General features: G+C 42.5%; 1 protein-coding gene across 4 annotated transcripts; it reads right to left on the bottom strand.

Annotated features, from left to right (window-relative positions):
• Positions 1–172: 172 nt before the first annotated feature.
• On the bottom strand, positions 173–25,843 carry clstn1 (calsyntenin 1). 4 transcript variants are annotated; one of them, XM_037275213.1, is made up of 19 exons: positions 25,574–25,843; positions 14,545–14,667; positions 12,177–12,206; positions 10,763–10,958; positions 10,379–10,587; positions 9,815–9,964; positions 9,405–9,590; positions 9,076–9,324; positions 8,289–8,410; positions 8,040–8,202; positions 7,769–7,819; positions 7,001–7,158; positions 6,739–6,887; positions 6,045–6,289; positions 5,150–5,320; positions 4,920–5,065; positions 4,707–4,842; positions 4,032–4,216; positions 173–3,200 (listed from the first exon to the last, which is right to left on the bottom strand). In XM_037275213.1, the coding sequence occupies exons 1-19, from the start codon at positions 25,653–25,655 to the stop codon at positions 3,006–3,008; spliced, it is 2,946 nt and encodes a 981-aa protein (XP_037131108.1). In that variant the 5' UTR covers positions 25,656–25,843; the 3' UTR covers positions 173–3,005. The 4 variants fall into 4 exon arrangements, with proteins under 4 accessions (XP_037131108.1, XP_037131117.1, XP_037131127.1 ...); XM_037275222.1 differs by lacking the exon at positions 12,177–12,206 and having other exon boundaries at positions 3,006–3,200; XM_037275232.1 differs by lacking the exon at positions 7,769–7,819 and having other exon boundaries at positions 3,006–3,200.

A 25,843-nucleotide genomic window follows, 5' to 3' on the forward strand; every position in this document is an offset into this window, starting at 1 on the left:
TTGAGTAAATATTTTTTGACTGGTAAATACGTTCAAACCTACTTGCCGCTAAATGCTAGAAACAAAACTTTCCCATAATGCCACAGAGCATTCCCTTGTGCATGTGCGATAGTGTGTGTGCAAAAAGAAATGAGGAAGATGACAAAGGAAGGAAAAACTTCAGACTGCGAAATTCCATCCAATTCTCCTTTATTTTGTTCACGAGCAAGCATCAACTTGACTACAGTTTGCCTGTCTATTAGTAGTCGAAAAGTGAGAGCAGCTCCAACAAGCACAAAGGAACCTTCCAACTCGCAAAACATTTCCATGTTTTGAGCAAACGTCAAAGAAAACTAAAAATCAAAACGGGGTGTGGGGTATTGTGGATGTGTGAAAGACAAGAATAAAGTGGCTCACATCTACACACTCCTGTCTCAATAACATGAAATATCCACAAACTTGTGATTCATGCGACGTTCCATCCTTAAGCGTTGTTGTTTCTATTTCTATGGCTGAGACATTCAATTGGGGCGAGTGATGCGTCGCTCAGTGGGGTTGATCACAAATCAGATTTTTAGGTGTGCGCTCACACACAGAATTGCTTCTCCCTTATGCTGCCAAAGCTTTGTCATTACGCACTGACACTGTACATCTGGTTAAAGGTGGATTTAATACGATACCTACAGAAGATACACAATGGATCTATATAAACTACACATCAACATGGACACATTGACAGTGTGTAAAATCAAAACTAGTCGCGCTTTACTTTTTTTTTTTAAACTTTTTTTTTTTAAGACAGACTTAACTTCAATAAGAAACCGAGTAGTATAGTTACAAATGAACAACTTAAAACACAGGTTTTGTTACATCTGCTCATTGCACTGTGACCAGCTAAAGGCACTCCCATCATCAAGCCTGCAGGGGGCGTCACGGAGGGGTCATTACACAAAAATAATTCGATGCCTATTATCATGCAGAATTACATTCTTCTCATCAGCCTCTTTAACTCAAGAATCTTGCACCAGAGCTGTAGCAGACGATTGCGACATTTATCCCGCTTTGCCTTTGACACAAATTCTATCCAAGCAAGATATTGCTGCAAAGGTGCCATCCAATAATGAGATCGTGTCATTCGATAGAAACAATTGCTTTAAACACACCAGGTGTCATGTTCGTGCTTTTCTGCCACACAATTGCAGTTGTGATATAAACTTTGAAAGCCGAAAATTGCGAGTTGGACTTCATGCCCCCAATTACAGAGATACCGAGCCTCCTGATTTCCCAAAGCGAGAATCGGCACAACTCCAGCTACGTCTTAAAATATGTAAACATCCTAGTAAAAATGTAACTTTTCTCAGAAAGTTTTTTTTTTCCATTCCACATTTTGTTTTAATTTTCTCACCTTATGACTGAATTCAAAAGCGCACCCGCATTGAGCAAAAATGATAATGAGTGACAGGATTGAGACCTTTACTTAATTGTTTAAAAACATTTACTACATGATGAATCTTAGCTCATCTATCTATGCCATTGACAATAGTGACAGGCAGAACAATGACAATCTCTTCCAATAGATGGCAAAGGTCCAACAAACAATAGGTTTGTGTCAGGCCAAACAAGAACGGATTTCCCAGAGTCAGTCAATTTGGGAGTAAATAGAGACAAGAAAATAATTCTTTTTTAAGCATACTGTATACCTTCAGTGACATTTTGGTTGATGGTGTGCTGCAAGATTTTTCTTAAGGAAAATGTGCCTTGGCTCAATAAATGTTGCTCAACACAGTATTACACTTCCGTAATGCATATTGGGATCGGAAACCTGGGCCTTCCGGGAAATGGGGAGGTTGGCATCACTCATCTGTCTACCAGTGCCATTTGGACAGCTTGAACAAGTAGTGTGCAGTAAGGAGGACCCAAACTAGCTACTTTGTTCACATACGTACATGTGAAAAAATATATATACAGTAAAACGTCATCTGGGAGTAAAATCACAATGTTGTCATGTACGCTAGACAGAAGGACACTGCGTTTAGCAAGTTTTCAAGAAGCTATACTGTCCAATATTTAGTCCAACACCCAATTATTACTACTTGGAGATAAATGCTTTAATATTATTAGCTCACATTAAAACGGCCGCACCAGAGACAATTTTCTTTACAAGTGACAAGACGTTTTACCTGGAGCCGGTGTGCTCCTTTGTGAATTAGGCTGAGGATGGCTGTCTTTCCGGGTTGCTCACATCGCATCTTCGCAACTGTCGTCCGTTTGCGCACTCTACATCCCATCAAGCGGGAATGAAAGGGACGCACGTGCGTGCAAGCAAAACGAAGCACGTGTCCTCTGTGCAGAGAGGAGAGCACAAATGGGTTTAAAAAAAGAAAAAAAATCTTTAGAACATTGGTCAAGAAAGCTGACACTTTTGTACACATTTTCAGCGACATGCTACAACCTGCGTGACACAAATAGTAAGCATTTGTAGATATTGGACCCTGTGGCAAAGGCCTTCACAAGCACATTGACTAATTACATGGTTTCTTAATATTTACAACAACTTTTAAAAGAAATGGATCTCTCTACACATAAGACTTCTTCATGCACTAAAAGGTTAAAAAGCCAAGCAAAAACAAAAAAAAAACACAAGAAAAAGGTGGTCGAGTTGCTAAAAGCATTAATTCAAATCACTGGTCTACCAGCGGTTATGTTCAGCTGCTGAAACAAATCTAGAAATGATTCCGAAGCCTTGTGTGGGAGAGACAACTAAAAAAAAGTGCACAATTGGCTTCCTCACACACTGGAAAAGAAATTTTGGCCAAGATTACCTGTGAATAAATTAAGTTTTAAAAAAAGCCGCTGATGACTACACAACACCAAGTAGGGCCACTAAGATGACAAGAGGGAAACCTTGACCAGGATTATTTTTGTTTAAACTTCACGGCTCCTTATATTCGTGTAGTGAGGATGAACGTCTGAGTGAGTGCAAATGAGTGATGTGTGCGGGTGGGTTTGTGTGTGCGAGTGTTGTTCTAGTAAGTGAGGGTGGAGTCGTCCCATTCCAGCTGCTGCTGTCTGCTGGCCCCCTGCTGGTCCTCCTGTTCGCCACCCTCGTCATCCTCGCTGCTCTCCGACTCGGCGCTCGTGATATCGTCTTCCTCCTCCCCTTCCTCGCTCTCCTCCTCCTCTTCCTCCTCCTCCTCACTGCTGTGCTGGTCTTCATACGTCTGTGTCAACAGTAAAACCTTCTGACGCTTGTGCTTTAGATCTGAACCATTTCAAAGTCTTTACTCTCGTAAGCAGCATAATGAAAGGACATACTGGCAATTCCAACGATAACGATGTCTATGTTTTTATTTTGGGTGATGGCGAAGTGAAATATTACACAAATAAAACGTGGCTTACAAAACATGTTCTTGTGGGCAGAGCTCCTTTTTGCAATTACAGGTGCCAAAATTCAACATTTAATCGACAACTATTCTATTATCAAATTAATTGTCAACTATTTTAATAATAGAATAATCGTTTGGAGCCATTACCGAGTACCAAATAAACAACAATTCGTTCATAAACCATAATTGGGGAAAATGGTTTATTGACTGTAGAAATCTTTAAGGGGTTCATTACTTGTTTAGGTTTTTATTTAATACAAGATGTCCTGATAACCCTGGAAGCTTCCTGCACTTTGTTTGTATTTTGAAACAACGCGATCTATTACCTTAATTTAAATTCCATTTAGCACGTTTGAAACATGCTTAACGACTTTGAAGCCAAGATATGAGCTAATCGGTATCAGCTCTAAAAACATAAAATTACAATATTCTTTGAACGTATAGGTCAGGAAAGCAAGTAAGATCCTCTCTGAGTGTGTGTGTGTGTGTGTGTTTAAGCAAATGAACAAGGTAATGTCCAATAAATACACCCCCTTCCCCATCCCTAGCAGCCTGTCAATCACGACAGCTCAGTGTCAAAGTAGGGCGCTGACAACACCATCAAGCAGCGAGCATTAGCAGGTTAACGGCTGTGTTCTTGGCAACCTCACCACATGTTTTTCTTACCTCCATGGGGTTGACGGTGATAGTGAGGGCTGAGTCGTCCCAGTCCATCTCGTTCTCCTTGCCGTTCTCCTGGTCCCCCATGGTGCGTTGGTGTGCGGATCGGATCCGGAACACGCCCAGAATGATCATGAACACCAGGAAACTGACGCAGACGACGATAACGACGGTGGCCGCGCTGGGAACCACTATGAACAAAATCACAGACACACATACAATGACAACAGTTTGATTGTTTTAATGGCGCTCGATGTGGTAAGCAGCTCCGCTTAGCTCCATATTAGCGTTATCGAGGCTCTCTCGTGCAGGGACAGGCTTAGCGAGCCTGACAGCCTGGTAGATTATTGGAACTGGGAAATAAATGGTGGTGCACAGATGTCACATGCTGCATTCAAGTGTAATCCCTAAATGTATGCCTATTAAAAAGAAAAAAGAAAATAAAAGGCACTGGGTGTTTGGGGGCGAAAGAAGAGTGACTTACTTGTAGTCAACAGACTGTAATGCAGCAGCAAATTTGCAGTGTCAGAAGCCACGTGCTTCTCACTAAACTAAGATAAATGAATAATGTTTTTTTTTTAGCTCTCATCTATAGTTCCTTTATATCTTTGCTACCACATTGTAGGAAGATCAGCTTGCCAGGTGAGTTTTTCACGAAAGAGGCCGGTCATGTCGCAGTACCTGACGCCTGGTGAGCGTTGACCAGGTTGTGACCAGACAAGTCCACGGATGCCTGATGCACAGGGTTGATGAAGTTGGGCTGCACCATGGCACTGCTCAAATGCTCCATGGTGCCGGCCGTGTGGATTACGTTCACCTGGAGAGCATACACACAAACAGCACGTCAACTTGTTGAAGGCATTACAGTTATGGGACTAACAAGTTCAGTCCTACCTCGACCTTGAAGTCATTGCTGACGTAGCGCCCATTGAGCTCAGAGCACACCAGTTTGAATTTCCTGTCGAAGAGCGCCTCAGTGTGCCAGTTCTTGTAACGGATGAGATGTAGGACTTGCTCGTAGTTGGCCATAGTGTTCACGCCTGGGGCACAGTGAGGCGCATGTCTTCAAAACGCGTGGAGAAATAAGACGGCAAAAGGCTGAACAGAAGTGCTGATGTCCATACCTGTGATGACGAGGCTAAGGTGGGAGGAGCTCATCTCAAGGCCACGTTGCTGCAGCTGCTCCATGTCCACCTCCAGGCCCTCGTGCTCTGCATTCAGTTCATCTCCCACCACGGTCACTTCGCACGTGTCCAGGTTGTGCATGATCTCCTCAGACACCACCGTCTCTTGGACTAAACGAATAACAATGAGGATGCCGCACAGATTATTAGATACACTGAGAGCTATTAATAGCAACACATTTTTGAAAACTGCAGGTACTGTATGGGTGTCACGCAATGAGTTATCCTCGGTCTGACCGCAGAAGTACCATTTTCAAATCTAAAATGATTTGTTAATGTACACCGAATTCTTCATTTTTTCATTACTCAAGTCAAGTCAAGTCAAGTCAAGTCAAGTTGATTTATATCGCAAGTCTCAAATATGCAAAATTGACTCAAGTATTACAGGCTGCATATTGAATTTGTGTATATGTAACAATTAAATGAAGTCATGGATGCTTGTGACACTTAGGTTGTCCTCGTCAATACAGCAAATGAAATCTTCCTGTTTGTGTTTCGACCACGGTGCAAATCTATTGTCTCCTGATGTCAGCTTGCGTACAGTACAAAGCTAACAGACGGTAAGCCTCCAATGGGCCCTCCCACAAAGGACTAAACAACTTATCTGTCACTCAGTCCGTCCAATCCCTTCGGCTACAAGGAATAATCCTCCCGCCGCGCTGTGATTGTACCCGTCCGTCTATTAGCAGTGCATTTGCCCTCTATCGCTGTTTTCGCCGTATCACATGACTCGCTGTATGCGAGGCAGCTTAGTTGAAAAATGAAATGTAACACCAAAGAGGAAGTGAGAGATAGTAAAAAGCTAATCTTCCATTCCAGTGCGAATTTCTCCCACCTGTGGGGTCATCGTCCGCTCCTTCTGTGGCTTCAGACTCGGCGTCAACCTCCACCTCGCGGGTGATGGTACTGACGATGCGCAGCTCGGGGAACAGCGTCACGCCTTCTTGGCTCTCAAATTCGGCAGCACTGCGGGCAAAGTGGTCAATGCCACTCAGGCTGATCTTGGGCTCCTCGGGCTGCAGCACCATCACGTAACCTTCGGCATCCTGCATGGTCACGCAGGACTCCTCGTTGAAGCATCTTAGAGAGACATGTTTTATTGTTATTTTAATAACCCTGTGAGTGAATTTCAGTAAGAGGCGAGACAAAATCATTACTACCTGCAATCACTCGTCAACCACAAGGGAAAATTCTTTATGTTTAGGTTTGTACATTTCAATAGTGTAGACAAATTATTTTTAATCTCCCCAAAAACTAACAGTAAATAAATATGTCTGAGCTCCTGGTGATACCACCCGAAAGGTTATTGCATTTCTCATCTGGTGTGATTACTACATATATAAACAGTGAAAAGTTGGTTTATTGCAAGTAAGAAATCAGCAATGCAAACTGTTGTTCTCTAAGCACAAAACAAGTTGTCAATTCTCTGGGTAGACTTGTCCTCAGTTTCACCTCAATGAGCCTCCCTCACTGCCTTAAAGATGACAGAGAGGAATCCAACAATAGCGTTTGTAGCTGCTGCTGCTTACTTGACAGCGGTGGAGATGCGAAGGTGCCTGATGCCGGGTGTCGGGAACTGACGGGAGTTCAAGTAGGAGACGTGCTGCATGACCTTGTCAAAAGCATCAATATCGTCCCCCTCGACAGTCAGAGAGGACTGGTTGGGGTTAAACTCCACCTGGAGGAAAAGTAAACAGGATCATATTTGAGCGACTACAGACATGCCAAGCAGGACATATGCATAAAATTAGTTCAGATGAGCCAAAATTAGGATCGCTTTGCTTTCCTCACCTTAACCGCGGAAGCGACCTCCTCAGGCAGCTGCACATCTAGGCCCTCCTTGCAAGTGTACAAACAGTCAATAACCTTCTTGTTCTCCAGCTTGCCCGAGCGAATCATCAGCCCTGCAAGGTTTCCGTGAAAAAACTGGGCCATGCGTGCGTTTCCGCCTGTGTACGTCACAATATCGATGAAGAGAACAAAACAAAGAGAGAAAGAAGAGTTAAGAGTGATTTTTCACCTTTTCGGACAGGACATTGGTGCATGCAGGCTGAAGGCACAAAGGCAGTTCATGCAAGTTAGTGTGCGCACCCATATGAGGCTGGTTCAGATGCCAAAATAATGGGTGGTCTTGTTCATATACGCATGCAGTGTCCAATCAACGGTACTGCTGCTTTACTGCGTAACGATCAAATTATAAAGACATGAAACAATGCATCCTGTGGTGCTGGTGTATCCATCCTGATGAGATGAGGTAGCTATCTCTGTGTATGCGTGTTTCACAGTTATCGGACGTGGATTAACATCCACTTCCGCCGTCAAGGTCATGCTATGAAAGAGCAGGCTGCACTGAGCATGGATGAGGATGATGTAAAAATGACACTCAAGCAGCAATAAATGATGTCCACATGGCAACATGCTTGAAAACATAATGTGGAAATAAATGTGTCTGCAGCTAAGAACGTATGGCAATCATTAAAGTGGCAAGAGGATGCAGTTAGCGTGGTGGGACATGGCGGACACATGGAAGTATCGGAGAAGGGAAAGATTTTGGGCAACCTGAGGAAGACTCAGAGACTGTCTCAGTGTCATTGTCATATCCCGAGCGTTCTGTAGAGAACAGGGAAAAGAGAATCGGAAGAGACAAGCAGGAAGGTTGAGGATTTGCTAGAGGGATTCAGTGAAGGTTGCTACATTGAAGGTTACGCTGTATCATGAGAGAATTGTTGCGGGCATTATTATTTTGCAAACATTACGATTCAATATGAATTGTGCAGAGTAATATCAGCATTTGCATTGCAAGCATCTGAAGGAAGTTTACACATCCTACCTTGCCAGCAAGCACCGACGGTGACCTGAGGCTCAATCCTGGAGGCATGCAGTGGGTAGTCCTCTGTGACCAGGAAGGGTTCGAAAGTAGCCCCATCCACAAACAACATCACCGTGGGGAACTCCACATTCAGCACATAGTGATGCCACTCTTTGTCACACACCTGTAAGCAACATAGGGCAATTTGGCACCATTAATAGCATTTCGGGGGGGAAAAAAGCCGAAATTAATCCGGCAGCAGAAGCCCACCTGGTCGAGTTTCCAGTGGAACTCGGCCGGTTTATAGTTCTCCGCCTCCGATGGATCTTGACGGAGGAGAAGGATCAGCTTGCAGTTGTGCACGTAGAGTGAATAGTGGTGCCTGTTCATGTCTGCAGGGGCGATATGACCAAACATTATAATTGGAATTTGAAAGAAACTTTTCACTTGATTTATTATGAACTCATTCAATGACATTTGAGAGAAACTGACACATAGCAAAACAACAAAGTTGTGCTCATCAAAGGCAACAATTGTGTTCACACATCAGCAAATAATCATTCATTTGTCTTCTGAACCAAAAATTGTCTCAATTGTGGTAACAGCTCATGATATGACTCCATATGCTGTGCTGAATGGTGTTAGATGCTCACAGGCAGTACAGGTTCTTTTTGTCCAGTGCCCAATTGCACTTAATTAATCCTCCTCATATAAAACTGGGGATGAAAGTTGATGAAGCATCAACACATTTCTCTGAGACTTTACAGTCAATAATACTCAGTGGGAGCTTCAAATTTACAACTCAAGACTAAAATGGAGCGGTGAGCGAGAACTTGGCAGGGGTGGGAAAGAAAAGACAAAAGCCAGCCAGCCGAATGCAAAAACATGGATTAGGATACAAGGAACTGTGAAAACAGATATTGCCTCTCCTCATTTGGTGTCTAGATTAGTTTATTTACTCAGCTGCAAACATGGAAGAAGTTTTATTTGCACAACCGTTAACATTTATATTAAGAAACTCTTTCCAAACTGCAATCAAAGCTGTATAGGCCTTTACCTGTCTTGTCAGAGTTGCAGAGGATGGTCTCCTTCTCATGGGCCCCGGGGCCATGTCTCATCCACACAGATATGGTGAAGGGTTCCTTCAGGCTGGTGCTCACCAAGCCGTCAGGAACCTTGATGGCCTGGGTGCCATTGAACTCAAACACCTGGTCGCTGTCGTGCCCATTATCGGTGGGTAGTCCAACCGTCCAGTTGGTGGAGCTGCTGGGTGCTGGCAGCAGCTCCGTAGCACCGGAGCTGGCTCCTACATTTTTTTTTTTTCTTCAATTAGTCACCAGAATCATTGACAATGGACTCCCGCTACTGAGAAAATAAGTTCCTTACCGCACAGCTTGTGCAGGGACTTCTCAGAGTAGGTGTCACGGTCACATCCCTTTCCAATATGGTTGGTTTCTAGTTCAACGGTAGCTCTGATGGAGGTAATTGGCTCATCGCAGGTCTCCAGGTGCATGCTGGGGAAAAGAGCCAAGCTGCCTGTGCCAGGCTCATATTCAATCCTCTTATTGAAGCCTGAGGGCAAGAAGTCAGGGGAGTGTGACAAAAGTGTCCTTCAACAGAGCGATGATAAGGCGCCGCAGTCGATACTGGGCTTGTCGAAACAAATTATGCTAAAAGATATGGTGGACTTCTGATATGGACCTTTCCAGATTAAAGCCATCTCACAACAGCTGTTGAGACTCTTTTCTTGTGCACATAAACAGTGAAGGTTAGCAAGTAGATGAGCGTGATGATACCTTGCCAGCTGGGTTTGCAAGTTGGCTTGACGCTGATCTTGACCAGGACGTCCTCAGAGGCACGGTTCTTTCCACAGTCATAAGCGGTCACAGTCAGCTTATACATGTGCTCTCGGTCGTAGTTTAGTTTCTCTGTGTTTTTAATGAAGCCTGATTGAAATAAGGAAGAGTGTGAGTTACCATTTATTAAATATCAAAGCTGTGATGGGATAAAAGGACTCCAACTACTGAGTCATTACGGAAACCTGTATGCTGATAGCAGAAGTTACGGTATTATTAAAACCAATTTGAATGAAAATGTTTTCATAGTGAGTTGCAGCAGTTGGTAGCTAAAATTCTAAATCAAAACTAAATACATATTGAATGACATTGCCCAAACTGTGGTCCAGCCTGAATAGGAGAGCAATATTTCCTCGCTTTTGTCTAACAAAGAATCAAGATGCGATGCATTCTAAATGACCTGTCCAGCGGGCCCATTGATTGCAAAAATCAATGTTCCGAGCAGGATGCAAATTCAGCTCCTTTCCCACCAGGGCTGTGAGGTTCATTGGCGGGAGTCCTTACCATCTTTGTCAACGGTGAAGGGCACATCCGGGGTGACAATTTCATAGTTGCAGATCTGACTGAACTGGAAAGAGCAGTCTGCGTCCACAGCCTCCACCTTCAGAATGCTGTCGTATTTTTTCCCCTCAATGACGGTGGCTTTGTAAGACTTCTCTTTGAACACCGGCGAGTACTCGTTGAGGTCGTTCACCTGTATGTGGACAGTGGCCCTGACAAAGACAAACTCCAGTTAATACGCAACAGCTGCAAAACTGGTGTTGCATTGCTGACAGGTTTGTTTTAGGATACAGAGGACTGAATGAGAGGTGAAGCAAAGAGGCAACGTAGAAGTGTTCCGTTTGAATACTACGGTCTTAGTGGACGTTGGAAACTACTCATACTGACTTGTGTGATTTCTTCATGTTGGCACCGTCAGGTCCCTCGCCGCAGTCGTATGCTTGAATGGTGAAGGTGTGTTCCTTCTGCAGCTCGCAGTCTAACTTGTCCTTTGCCCGGATGATCCCCTCGCCACTAGACTTGTCCAAGACCACAGCTTCGAAAGGGACATTCTGCCCGTGGATCCTGAAGCCGCAAATCTCACCTGAACAAAAATAGAGATGGCTTTAAAATGGCGGGGAATCGCTTTTGTTTCAAAACTAGGTCTTCACAGCAAAACCCATAAATGAAGGCAAAAAAATGATCAGCCACAGGTTTTAGGAGCCAGGGAGTTGAAGTTTAGGGTGGGTGGTGTCTGTGGAGGAAGCCCATAAGCACTTTTATAGTTGGGTGAGCACTTTATGGGGGAGTCGGGAGCGGGTGTGGGACATTCAATAATATACAGAAGTCTTTCCCAAGCCATTTAAATAATTGTCAGCATTCAGTCATGCAGGCAAAAACCAAAAGATGTGGACAGGCATTTCACAGAAGTATAAGAGACATTCGAGATGTATTGATATTAGATAGCAGTGTCAGTGGTGACCAATTTCTCAGTGTAATGAATCGAGGTACAAACTGGCTGTGAGGAAAATGTGCATAACACAAGTCAAAAGAAAAACAAAACGGGGAGGGGGGTCTTCACTGTGTTGAAATACAAAGATACTGTAAATTCAGTCATCAATCCATGAAGAAATAATTGTCACCACACTGCTCTGTGCCTTTTTATACATTAAACCACAGCTACTGTGTAATTAAGTCACAACAAAATAAAGGGACTTAATCTGCATAAAAGAAAATGTACTGGATGAGAACTGGGATTAGAAACATCAGTTTGCCTGACATCCATATCAAATGACAACTGCAGCCATGCTAATGGTATATATTAGTGCTGGGGGATAAAAAAAAAAAAGAAATCCACTCGGGCAAAAATGCAACAACAGCAGAGAGTTTGCATAGGTTAACAATCTCAGCAGCTTTCAATTGAAGAGTTTACAATTCGAAAAATGTCATCATAAGATTTATTCCGAATTTTAGACTAAAGAAATCCAATTGGGTGAAGAACTGCTGTTTTGAAGCAGCCTTTTTTTTTTTCCTGTGATAGCTGAAAAACTGTTAGGGTCTGCAAACTGCGATGGATGCCACATGCACAGATATTTCTAATTTAGTAAAGCCCCACATCATAGTGATCATCCAGCTATCAAAGCTCCAAACTATTCTAAGGTGTGTGTGTGTGGGGGGAGAGGGGGCAAAAAAGAACATAAAAGTTGAGAAAACCAAATGGGTGAAATCACGGAGCATGGCGGGCATTTCTGTGTGAATGTGCAGATGTTAGTGGGTTAATAGTAACGATAAGCACAAAGCAGAAGAAAGAGCCCAAGATCACCTTCTTCAGTGAGGGTCACCTCAAAACTCTCTACAGGGAGGGAAGAGAAGATAAACCGGGGTCAGTTAAAGAAGAGTTAGAAGCTCAGAGAAAACAGAAGACAGGAGGGAACTTACTGCATGTTGATTTCATGTTTAAAAGCTGACCGTATGCAGTATGGATAATTTATACTGTATACTGTATGGATAATAATTTATGGATAATTTAGAAAGAAAGGCTTCTAAACATTTCAGACCCAAAGAAGAAAGTCAGAGATGAGTTGGACAGAAAACCTTACTTGTAGATTGTGTATTATTTTATTAATTCCGTAATTTAATGAATGACTACTGCATCTCAAAATGGCACCACCAAAAGAAAGACAATACATTAGTTCCATGTCCAAAGTGTCAATTTTGACAATAAAAACATGAAAAAAGGACAGCCATGGTTTTATGATCTATCCGGGACTCTGTTGGCCTTGTCCTTTTTGTTGTGCTTAAGTAAAACAATCCAGAGGAGGCGTCACATTAGCGGCTGACCAGGAGCAGTCATGCAGTGCGAGTTGTGGGCCTCAGTGTGCACCACAGCTCTAATGACCAGCACACAAAGACTTCATAAATTCCTCAGCACACAGCCTGGATCAACAGCCATCACAAAAGACTGCTAACGGCTCCAGTATGCAAAATGTCACGCTGTACAGAGAATTCACCTGCTAACGGAAGTGTAGGAACCGTTTTTCTCATTTCCAATGGTTGCGCTAAAAGCGTGTAAAAAAACGTGTTCTGGCTCTTAAACACAGAACTCAGTTCCAAGCCTGCATAAAAGCTTGGCTTTAATCTATTCAAGTCCAATTAGCCTCAAATCAAGTCACCACGCAGATATGGACAAACGCAATGAACGGCAGATTCGTTTCAAGGCGAGCGCTTAGTGAGAAGAGATGTCCCAGTCATCCCTGCCGCCACGTGAAGCTGGGATGCCGGCTTTGTCCACGGGGAGATACTTCACATGGACATGCCGACTATTCACATCAGATAGGGAGGCCCAGCTGGGAGGAGTGAAAGCATCAAATTCTATGTGGATATACAACTGATATAAGAAGTCAACACACAAATCTTGGTGATACATCCCCCCCCCCCCCCCCCCCTGCAAGTCCAATATAAAATATTTCAGAGCTTTTCCACGAGTTAAAAAAACAACAACAACAGTACAACATAATTGAAAAACAAAGGTATTACTTTATATTTTTGGTTAGAGAAATCAAAAGGAAAAAATAGGTTGGTAGGAACTAGGTAGGTAAGTAAGTAGATAGGTTTGGCTCAGTTTTTAGTTAATTAGTTAGTTTTGAGTTTAGTTACGAACATTGCACCTTGCGTTTAGTGCCTAATGCAAAGGACGTCCACGTTTACTCGCATTATGATCCTTTTGTTTTGTGTCGCCTACTTGTATGTCTCGTCACCGTGGGATGGAGGAAACGGAATTTCGGTTTCTTTGTGTGTCTTGACATATGAAGGGATTGACAATAAAGCTGACTTTGACTTTGACTTTTCTGCTTCATGATGAACCACAAAAGTTAAGGATATTACAAACGATATTACTCTATCGCCTAAATGCTTTGCTAGTTAAAATACACGGTAACTGGTACTTGGTGCAACACAAGACAGACGATCAACCAGCATGTCTACAAAAAAAGGAAATAAGAGTTGCTTGCGGGCAGTGCCGGAGGACTGCTGCTTCACCATGACGACGCACCAGCTCAAAATCGGTTCCTCTGTCAAGGTTATAATAAGTATTTTTTTTTTCCATGACAAGAGTTCATCAAGACAAGTGGGTACCAAAATGTGAGCTTTGCTGCAGGAAAGCTCTCCGGTTGGAAACATTGCAATTCAACGGACTTTGTAAAGAAGTCACATTAGGAGGTTGCGACAGGCACGTGGATGGAAGCGGCTGGCTTGCAAAACCACACAAGGTAATCTGAGATAAAAATGGGTCGGATCAAGTGGTGCGAGAGCGCTGAGTTAGAAGGGAGTAGCGGACAAAAGAGCCCGACACTCTCATGCGATGTGAAACGGTGGGAAATCATTTCCAGGGCTGTGGTGCTTTGAACCCCCAGCCAGAGTCAACCCCAATGTGATTAACTCCCCCAAAATACTCTTTCATTAAACATCAAAGGGTATTTTGATTTGAATATCAAATAGGTTTGGATTGGAGGATATGAGCGCCAGCCATCTATCTAACTGCCATGGCGATCACACAATTTCCAAGCAGATGAAAAAGACCATGGCCTTTCCAAATTGATTTTGGTATGTATTCAACGGAACCATCCCTTATTATTATTGATTGTGCATCCAGTTTAAAAAAGAAGCATTATCGTTAGGCCCTATTTCCTCACCTGCATAGCGTAGAGGCGCATCCTTGTCCAGTGCAATTAAAGGCGGGTCCAGCAGCACTTTGTCATCGTTCTCTGTCACGATACCGTGGTAAGTGGTCTCGATCCATGGCTTGTGCTTATTGACTGTGATGAAAAAAAACAAAAGCATAGCATTAGACGTCTTTGGTGAAAACCTCCATTTAAATTTCAGGCTTTTCTTTAAAACCTTTTGTGTTTTCCCAACAATTCCTTTTGACTTTCAGTACCTCCAAACATAAAATGTAAAATTAACCCTAGAAATCCATTCCCTATGACCCATCACATTTCAGTCTTGACAGGAATGATGGCCGATCTTTGTTCCGGTCGGTGTGTGAAACAATGGTCGGACCATTTCCAGTAAGCGGCGTGCATGAATCTGGCTGACTGTTGTAACTGGCGGCTGCAGAAAAAGCTGCAGTGAGTGGCACATTTGGGTTGGCTAACAGAACATGGACGGAAGGCAGCTCTCACATAATGTGGAGAGACGCGAGATGATGCCGGCCGGCGCAATGCAACTGATCTACCAATTTGACGCTAACCCAGTCTGGCAGCACATAAGGATAGATTCTCAGGGAGAGGGAATATTATTATTTTCTGGTTCCACATGAATGTCGAAGTATTTATTAGTCCTCTTCGATTGAGATATACTATTTTGGTGCGAAAGACTGCAAGCATTATATAATCTCTTTTTGCATGCAAGACCTATTTATAAAGCAGCTTTACAAACTCTCGTCCTGCGTTAAGTGACTGTCCATTTTGTTTCCTGATTCAAGAGCGCCGGTTAACACTGTAGGCTCATTCTCAGTATATTGTAAGCCACCTAATTGAAAAGAGGATAACTCCAACAACAATGACAAGCAATGGCAGCATTATACGGAAGCGGCCCACATGTAATGTGGAAAACTGTTTCGATTATGTAATAATCCATCTGGTTGAATATTATCAATATACATTACATAAAAGAAATAATTGGCGGTGTTCAAATTTTAGCTGTGTTCAACATTGGGAAAGGTTTCTCTTCTGAAGTAAACAATGCTCTGTTAGTTAGTATGATGCACAAACTGCAATTTGCTGTGATCTAAAAATGAGAACACTAATTTTCATACCTATTTTGGCTGACAGCATTATCTCATTTTTTCATCCAGAACTATTTCATGCAGGAGAAAGCATCATGTCATTTATAAAAGGTATTCAACAACACAAAAGTTCCCATAAACACATAAATACTGAAATGACCCAAAGATGGTCAACAACAGAATTATGACAACATTAAATGTCAAAAGAATTCCAAATTGGATTTCCACGAAATGGTAATTGGTTGCAAGAACAAGATACTGCCTGCATTATTAGATGATTTCTGGTCATATCCCAATGAAAATGGAATTCCGTGCCACCTGTACAGGGCTGGAATGATGCCGGCAACACTACTAATGTAAATCATCCCCTGAAATGGCAAGGGAATATTATATACAGCGCTAATCTTAAATAAAAGGAAAATATGGACTGGAAATTATCACACCCTCTGAACTTGTGAATGTTGAACCAAGTAAACATTGCCTTGCACGTACAGCAATGGGCAGGAGTAATCGGTTGTGTTAACCAGTTATTTGAGATTGATTAACCCCCAAAATTTGATTAAACCAGAGCATAATGTGACTTGAAGGGAATTGGATGTCTTGAGACGGATTGTGGGGCCAGACTGCAACATTAATCCGCTTTAGCCTGGATAGAGTCAGAGTTACAATTAGCTTGGTGACATTTGGGCTTCACATTGTCCATCGTCAATAATGTTGCAAGTGTAACTCACCCCAACACTGAATTGTACAAGACACAGTAGATATTTAAAAAAAAAAACAACAACAAAACTTAACCAGTTCAAAATGATTGCTTCTTCGTTTTGTTCTGAATTAAACAAAGATATCTTTATCCAACAAGACACTGTTAAATTAGCTAAAAAATAATAATGATGGTGACGATAAATACAACAATGTACTTTTAACTTGACCTGGAGCGCCACCCCAACAGCTGCCATTGCAACAAAGTACCGAGCATTACTTAGGAGGTCAAAAAGCAGTCAGTCAATCACACATGTGCTCTGGAGTCAAGGCAAGCCTTTTTCCGGATTACATTAATTCCTCACAAGGACAAGAGCGACACGAAGCACAGCCAGGCAAGATAACTAAAGAAAAAATGGAGCGAAACATTTTCACACAGGAAAGAATGAAACAAGCAACAAAATCATATTCAACTGACACACAAAGGTGATCGGGAATGAAAGGCGCGCTCCAAGTGGCCACCTCACAGTGGCCACCTCACAGTGGCCTCAAACATCTTGGAGACGTTCTTGCAGTTCCGTATAAATTTACTTTTCGCGCATCAATATTCTGCATGGACTGCAGCGAGTCAATTTATGCTTCTACCGTATTGACCGCATGCCTCTCCTGCACTGAAATTTAAGGGAATGACAGAAGCTGATGCCAGGAAGCAAGTCAGCTGTTCTCTCCCACAACAGCGCAAGCACCCGTTTCAAAACTACCCAAAGAAAGAAAACTCCAGTTTTCAGTTAGAGTGCACTTTTTGTTAGACTTGACAATGACGTGATTGGTACAAATGAAGACTTTATACGAAGGAAGGCTTTTCGTTCTGTCTGAAATAAAGAACAGATGTCTATTACCATGAGCAAATGAACCGGCGTTTAATCCGATAATGAGATGTGTCCGTTTATTCACTGACAAGGTCAATCAGTCAAAGCAATGGAAGAAGCCACTGTCACTTTTGACCAAAGAACAACATTTAGATAGTACACACTAACTCACTCCCTGGTTAATCGGGGATTTTGGACAATGCACATCGGGTGCAACATGCGAGACCAAGTGGATTCCGGACAAGGGCGGACAATGACCATGCAGACTTTGCTGTGTCACTGCGGTGTCACTGCAGAGCTGCTGTCCTCCACATGCTCTGCTGAGGGCATTGCTCACATGCTCTTTCTCGTGCTCTTAAACACACAGCAGTGACAAGGCATATCTAGAAAAATATGATGTGGATTGTAGCACATACATATATGTATGTCAAAAATTAAACAATATCCATAAAGTTGTCAAAAATAAACAGTGCAGAATATCATTTTTTTATGGTGAAGCTTTACGACAGCTTGTCAACTGTCAGCCAGCAGGAGGGAGGACAGAGAAAAAGTGAATATTTTTCTCAGTATTATACATTCATTTATTCTTTGAACAGCTCTCGAGGGTGTAAATTGTCAAAAATATTAATTGTACATTTGATTTTGCAGTTTGCATGGACATAGATTGACTGCTTGCAGGTGGTGTAATTTGCCGGACAATTATGTTTGTGTTCAACCCTGAGAAACTAAAACTCTGAAAGTGTCAAACATATTCTATTCTATAGTCACCTGGGTTTTATTACAACAGTTGGACACGAGAATTGTATATTTATATTTTCACTTATTAAAAAATACAAACAAATCAGAGGGCCTGGAAATGATGTTCCACCTGTAACGTGGTATTTCCCACTGAGCTACAGTTCACTGCAACGTCTGTGCTAATCAACCACAAAAACTGTTTGTGTGACTGTTTGTGTACCGTATTTTCCGCCCTAAAAGGCGCACCGGGTTATAAGGCGCACCTTCAATGAACGGCCCATTTTAAAACTTTGTCCATATATAAGGCGCACCGGCTTATAAGGCGCATAAAATAGAAGCTATACTGCATCAAACTGAGGTTGACTAGGGTTGCGGTATGCATCCACTAGCCAATAACCAACGAGCCCTCTATAAACAATCGCGTTTCTCAAACGATCTCCTATAAAATGATCAGAACTGACTAAAGTTCGATCTAACGCATTGGTACTACTTACCTATGTTTCCCTTCCATATCGATCCGTAGATTTACTCGAAACATTAACAGAGCAGCCTATTTTGACATGAAATAGCCTGGTACGTATAGCAGCTATCGCAATAGCATTAGCCATCCGCAAAGTCTCACGAGCCTCAGCGAAGTGTAAACAATCGCGTTTCTCAAACGATCTCCTATAAAATGATCGGAACTGACTAAAGTTCGATCCAACGCATTGGTACTACTTACCTATGTTTCCCTTCCATATCGATCCGTAGATTTACTCGAAACATTAACAGAGCAGCCTATTTTGACATGAAATAGCCTGGTACGTATAGCAGCTATCGCAATAGCATTAGCCATCCGCAAAGTCTCACGAGCCTCACCTCGCAATCTCCCATGAGCCTCAGCAAAGTGTAAACAATCGCGTTTCTCAAACGATCTCCTATAAAATGATCGGAACTGACTAAAGTTCGATCTAACGCATTGGTACTACTTACCTATGTTTCCCTTCCATATCGATCCGTAGATTTACTCGAAACATTAACAGAGCAGCCTATTTTGACATGAAATAGCCTGGTACGTATAGCAGCTATCGCAATAGCATTAGCCATCCGCAAAGTCTCACGAGCCTCACCTCGCAATCTCCCATGAGCCTCAGCAAAGTGTAAACAATCGCGTTTCTCAAACGATCTCCTATAAAATGATCGGAACTGACTAAAGTTCGATCCAACGCATTTGTACTACTTACCTATGTTTCCCTTCCATATCGATCCGTAGATTTACTCGAAACATTAACAGAGCAGCCTATTTTGACATGAAATAGCCTGGTACGTATAGCAGCTATCGCAATAGCATTAGCCATCCGCAAAGTCTCACGAGCCTCACCTCGCAATCTCCCATGAGCCTCAGCAAAGTGTAAACAATCGCGTTTCTCAAACGATCTCCTATAAAATGATCGGAACTGACTAAAGTTCGATCCAACGCATTTGTACTACTTACCTATGTTTCCCTTCCATATCGATCCGTAGATTTACTCGAAACATTAACAGAGCAGCCTATTTTGACATGAAATAGCCTGGTACGTATAGCAGCTATCGCAATAGCATTAGCCATCCGCAAAGTCTCACGAGCCTCACCTCGCAATCTCCCATGAGCCTCAGCAAAGTGTAAACAATCGCGTTTCTCAAACGATCTCCTATAAAATGATCGGAACTGACTAAAGTTCGATCTAACGCATTGGTACTACTTACCTATGTTTCCCTTCCATATCGATCCGTAGATTTACTCGAAACATTAACAGAGCAGCCTATTTTGACAGGAAATAGCCTCGCGGGTACAACAGCTATTCGGTGACGCCCCCTGACTACAGTTGCCGTAATGCTGGGAAGCGATGCGACCTTGTAATTTATTAGTCGTACTAAAACGTACTGAAACATTTTGGCAGAGCACTGTGTACAACCAGTATGGATCAACAAATTCATCAGTTGATCCATATATAAGGCGCACTGGCCTATAAGGCGCACTGTCGGCTTTTGAGAAAATTTTAGGTTTTTAGGTGCGCCTTTTAGGGCGGAAAATACGGTAATTTAATAAGGTACTGTAAGTGGGACAAAACATATAAAAAAAAAAAAACACCTACAAAGGCCAACTACAACTACAAACTGTTGGTGAATACACATCATCACAAAGTGTGACATCATTGACGACACTCCCTTAGACTCACTGGGAAACTTAGAAGCCCAATTACCATGTCTCTTTATGATTGTTCAGTCCTTTACTAAGGGGTCCCAATTGAAAGAGTTTGACCCAATAACCATGATGAAATACTTCCTGAAAGACCGTCAGAGCCACAACAGGCCTGAGAGTCAAAAGGACACACACATGTCCATCATTCTCTTTCAAACACCAAAAGCGTCCTCCGCGTGTCCTGTGTGTACAACATTCACTAATGCCACAGACAGACCAAACCAAATATATCATCGCTCGACAGTTCTCATGCTCCCTGCAACCCAGAGCTAGCTAGCCAAAGAAATATTCAAGCAGCTGTCCACATTACAGCATCATGACTGCAGCAGATGATCGGGCAGTCATTATCAGATAACGCCTGGCACCCTCTGAGAGGATGTTGTGTAATGATGATTTAGGCAAGAGTCATGTTAAAAGCTATGCTTGATTAATGACGCTCAACCACCCCTACCGCCGCTGTAAAGACCCTGTGTCATTGAGAAATGCTTAAAGTTGCTTGTTTTAAAGTTATTGCCCGCTATTAGAACAGGGACGGGCAATTGGCAGCCTGCACGCTGCAACCACAGTCAAGGGTGGCCCTCGAAACATTTTGGAAGATTAAAATTTCAAAGACGTAATACCAGTGTTACCAAAGGCAGTTTTGTGCTCTCTTTGAATGGGCATTTTTATGCAAGAGAGCACTTTGCAGGCTGGGGGGGTATTGATCGCATTCTGTAAATTGGTTCAATAAAAAACAGAGACATATATAAAGGGAAAGCCAACCCTAAAATTGTCTAAATATTATTAATATTAATATAATTCTATGTGCCCCCACTAGTGTAAACACGACATTCAGATTAATATTGAGTTTGTGGAATATATTAGCAGCAAAACCATAAAGGGATGGATCTCAAAATGCTTTTATCAGATTAATTAACAAAACAATCGATAGATTGTTAGTTGCAAGCCTGAAATCTAGCGACTCAACATTTTTTAAATGCTGCATCATTTTTTTTTTACCAACAAATGATTCAAAATATGTTTAAAATTACAATGCAAATACAAAACTGTAAACTGACACAAATACTGTAACTGGTCATTTGCACACACATTTAGAGGTTTGAAAGGTTTCATTTGAAATGTTACTTAGCAAACTTGTTTTTCGTTTTAATTCCATAAACTCTTGCAGGGGATAAAGAAATAGACAACTCAATCAGCCAGACCTTGATGTTACCAGGGAAACAGACACAATATTGCTTCAGAGTGACTCAAATCTTTCTTTTTGTATAACAGCGACTATGTAAGCAGCAGATACTTTTCAAGGTTGACAACCACCAGCAGATCTCTTGTGCTGCGTGTTGTGCTGAGGTCATCCAAATGAACAGAAACTTCCACCAAATTGGTGAGCATGGGATACAAATGCGATTTTGCATTAATAAATTCCTTCAAATTGTGCTCAAGTGGCTCTCTTGAATGTGCGGCATAGGAATAATTAAGGAACAATCTGCTCACGGTCTGAAACAGTGAGCACACTTCTCTATTTGTCCATCTCGCTTTACATGCCTCCTGAGCTTGTTGATGCGAGCCGCCTCGAAAACAGAGCGGGAACTGTTCGAGGTGGATTTAAACAGCCTGGAACTTCGAGACCTGAGGGACCTTTGGTTTCTACATAGGGGCGCCTCTCAGTTCCCCTGCCAGGGAACAGCATTTGTTTGTCCTCCACGCAATTACAAGCGCCCGACAGAGGGTACACCCACCGCGGCCGTACAGCTCCTCGAAGGAGGGGGAGGAGGATTTGATGGGGGTCTGGGAGACGCAGAGCCAACTCAATTGCGTCTCTGTGCATTGGCACAAAAGGGCCACTGAGAGCGAGAGCGAAGAAGTGAGATGTCTCGATCGGCCGGCTGTAACCGACCTTGCCAAGCAGCAGGTAACATGTTCTCGTGTCTGTTCCCCCATAATAGCGTCTTCTTTTACAATCGACATTAATTCTATCATTTACATACAGTTTATTCCTGTCAGAGTTGAGGCATTCCAAAACTGTATAATGAACATTTTTAATAAATTCAGAAATGTTTCAGCCTGAGAAAGCACCAATCAGAGCAAAGTTACTATTACTCTTATGACCAGTCTCTTCAGGAAATCTGGGGCAATTGACCAAAAACGAAGGGTTTCAAAAGTTTGGCATTTTCTGGGGATTATCTCATGTATGCATTCTTGAAGAGCTTGAGTGGCCGGTCTTTGAACAGAGGGTACATTGTAATATGCTATAGAAAAATCCAGACCCACAACTCCAGCCAGCCCTTTGTTCTACGTAAAACCTTGAAAACTTAAATCAGTCAGCTTGTAAAAGCAGAGCTCCTCTATGAGGCCAAGTAAAGTTAATCAGCGCAGTGCAGGCACAAGACATGTGGGAATGGTTACCATCTGCTTTGAAATAACTCTTTTGATGGCATTTTATACAATTACCGGAGTAATCTATAATCAAATAACCTACTGTTTGCATTTATTTTCCTAGAACTGCTTCTAGATAATATCCAGTTGATTTCTCAACGTTTGTGATTTTCCCTTGACGAGGAGTGGCAAACATGTCTTATTTCTATCTGTTAGTTGACTGACTGTGATATGCTTATGACGACTGACCTTTCCATTTTATTTATTTTCTGACGTGGCAACTCCAACATCAAACATGAACACCCACAGTTAGCCTGCCACAGACCACAGACCCACAGACCAGGACGTCTACATATTGCCTTTTACACAGGACCCAGAAAGACAGGATATTGCTACGACTTGAAATTTGGACAGTGTCAGTTTTGAAAAAAATCATAACATGTTGCCAACGGCATTGACGCTCTTGAACTGTAATGATACTATTCGACTGAATGAAGGTACACAGTGCTCCTCTGAGCAACACCATCCGCTGAAAGATGTCTGTCCATTTGCCTTTTAACGCAGCATAATGACACATGCTGCAATTAGAGCCTAAAAGCTAAAATAGGAGAAAACCAGTCATTAGCAAATATACATATGTGGGGATTCGTTTAAAATGTCTGAAAATGCTTTGAAGGAGGAGAAACAGCCAGATGACCATAAAATTAGGTGGTACTCGTCCAGTTAAAATGGCTCTGGAGTAGAGCTTTACATGCGATGTCATAGCTGCTTCGTGTTGATCATGGCAGGAACGGTGAAGGGTGCGATCTTTTCCACGCAGCAGCACTTGAATACACAAATGAGATTTGGACACCACCGTAGGTAAACTCTGACGTTTTTTCGAACCAATGTAAATGTTTACAAAAGGGGCTTGATCGAAAACATTTGGGGCTAAGACAGCCTTGCCACATGATCAGCTTTTAAATGCACACACTGTCTGACAAAAGAATTTTGTAAAATATAGTGAATTTCTTTTATGTGGAATCGTTCATCTTTACGACTTCAACAGCAAATTAGTACATAGCTTTTATACACTACAGAAGCAAAAGCAAAATATTTATGCAAGATTATGTACATGAGAAATCACACTGTCATATTATGCTGTGACTGAATTACATTGTAGCCCTCTGAATTGAATCATCAGTTGGTAAGAGATTCCCACCGCTACTGATGATAAAACTTGTCAGCTATATAAAAAAAATACACAATGCAATGTCCTCTATGACAAAAGGTTCAGGCAGGTAAAGAAGCACCACATCAATCTTATTGAAGAACTGAACATGACCAAGCTTGACTCGCCTACACAGGAGCTGGAGCAACAGATTCAGAAGCAACGGCATGCTGATAGAACACAAAGCTGAGCTGATACAATGTGAGCCTTCACCCAGCTGGCGATTTCACACTTCACATTGGCCGATAAGTGCTGGGAAGCCAGCAGATGCGGGTCACAAAAACTGTACCATATTCCATCAAAATAAAAATGCTTTCGGTTTGAACAATTGATTGAGTGCTGTATTCGAGTATAAAAAGAGGGCCATGTTCAATAAAAGCGTGTGTTTTTTTTAATCAATATATGATGAATAGAAAACCGATTTTCATCATAATTGGATCAAGTATCAGTAAACTCAAATTTAAATTCAGTACCTACTTGTATTCAGACTGGGTCTGAAAAGGTTCTATTGCTATACATCCCTACTCGCTTTAAAGACGGAATCTCTGCCTATAACTTTTCACCATGCAAAGATAAAGGTGCCCTAACGCATACTTTTGTCAACATTTCACTACATTCTCAAGTCAACGACATCCCAAATCATACTGAAAAGAAATTCTGGTCATTTGCAGGAGAATTACATCCATAAACGTTTTTCACACGTAGACCCTATTTTGCAGGGCCGTCGATCATTATGCTTCACAATAAATGCAGATGATTTTTCAAAAATGATTGGAAGAACATGTGTACATGCTCGCGAGGTGAAGACTCTGTAACTCCCACTAACAACCCAGATTCAATTTAATTTGGATTGCTGCAATTTTGCAAGTCCTGTGTATACAGAAGAAAAACAAATAAAGCCCAACATAAACAGGGTATACATGACCATGCAAAACCAACACAGTATTGATCATTTGATCAATGCCACGCCATTCAGCATTCTATTTTCCAATCCAATACACGATACGCCAATTCCAATACACGTTGGTGTGCAGTCAACTCCAAAACTCGTTGGGTGGATTAACCATGGTTTCACACAAACAGGGTTAACCTGTCTGAGCCGTGGACAGCGGGAGAGGGTCGCACCGCCTGCAATACATACAGACCTGGAAGCCCCCTCCTGCCTGAATGATGTCCTTTCTTGATTGGGAAATTCTCACGCCACTACGACCGGAACCAATTGTTCTTGTCCTCAATAATCCCACTTGTGTTCATAATCCACAGAATGGACCAGTATTGCGTAGCCAGCACAATGGCAACCATATATGTACACTTTTATTCAGTTTAAACCTTAACACAAACAAATGACTGCATTTAACGCGTGTGAATGTATTAAAATCGGTACACAAATGTGAGGTCGCCCTCCCCCCAGCTCGTTATTTATATAAAGCAACTAAAAGACGACGCGGTGCAGTCTAACGCTAAATATAGCAGAAGACACAAAAGGGCTGTTCCGTTGCCTTAATTAATATTAATGGCAAAATCCGCCCGGATAGACTGCAAAGCGCAATATGGGAAAGAAGTAATAGCTTTAGTGGGGAAGAAAGGCCGTGAACGAGCGCGTTGGATCAGCATCGCTGTTTGCACTTGCTGCGACTCGGGCAGATGAACAGCCCTGAGCAGGTTCCTCCTCTGGACGCATCCCTCCTTGCGGTAACCTTCACCGGCTAAGCAACCAGCCTGGCGACTCGAGAGAACCGTCACTTATCATCACTAGTCATCACAACCTGTCCGACACGTCCACACAGAGCAAAGATTGCGTCATATAAATCTTATCTTAAGTTACCTTTAGCCGCATCCAGCGCGCACACCAGCGCCAGGACCAGTCCGACGTTGGATGCAAAGAGTTTATTCCTTCGGAAGCGCATCCCGACTTGGAGTTGAGCCGCGACAAACTTGGATACACGCACCCTTCGTCCTCTTCTTGTTCTCGTTGAAATTCGCTCGCCAGTCGCTTATCTAACGAGGAAAAAAAAGAGGGGAATCAATGGGTGATTCCGCGGTGTTGATGGTAGCTCTAAGATGGCCGTCTGCACTCCCTTCAATCGCCGCTTCT

The sequence above is a fragment of the Syngnathus acus genome, chromosome 2 (genome assembly GCF_901709675.1).
Source record: "Syngnathus acus chromosome 2, fSynAcu1.2, whole genome shotgun sequence".
NCBI lineage: Eukaryota > Metazoa > Chordata > Actinopteri > Syngnathiformes > Syngnathidae > Syngnathus > Syngnathus acus.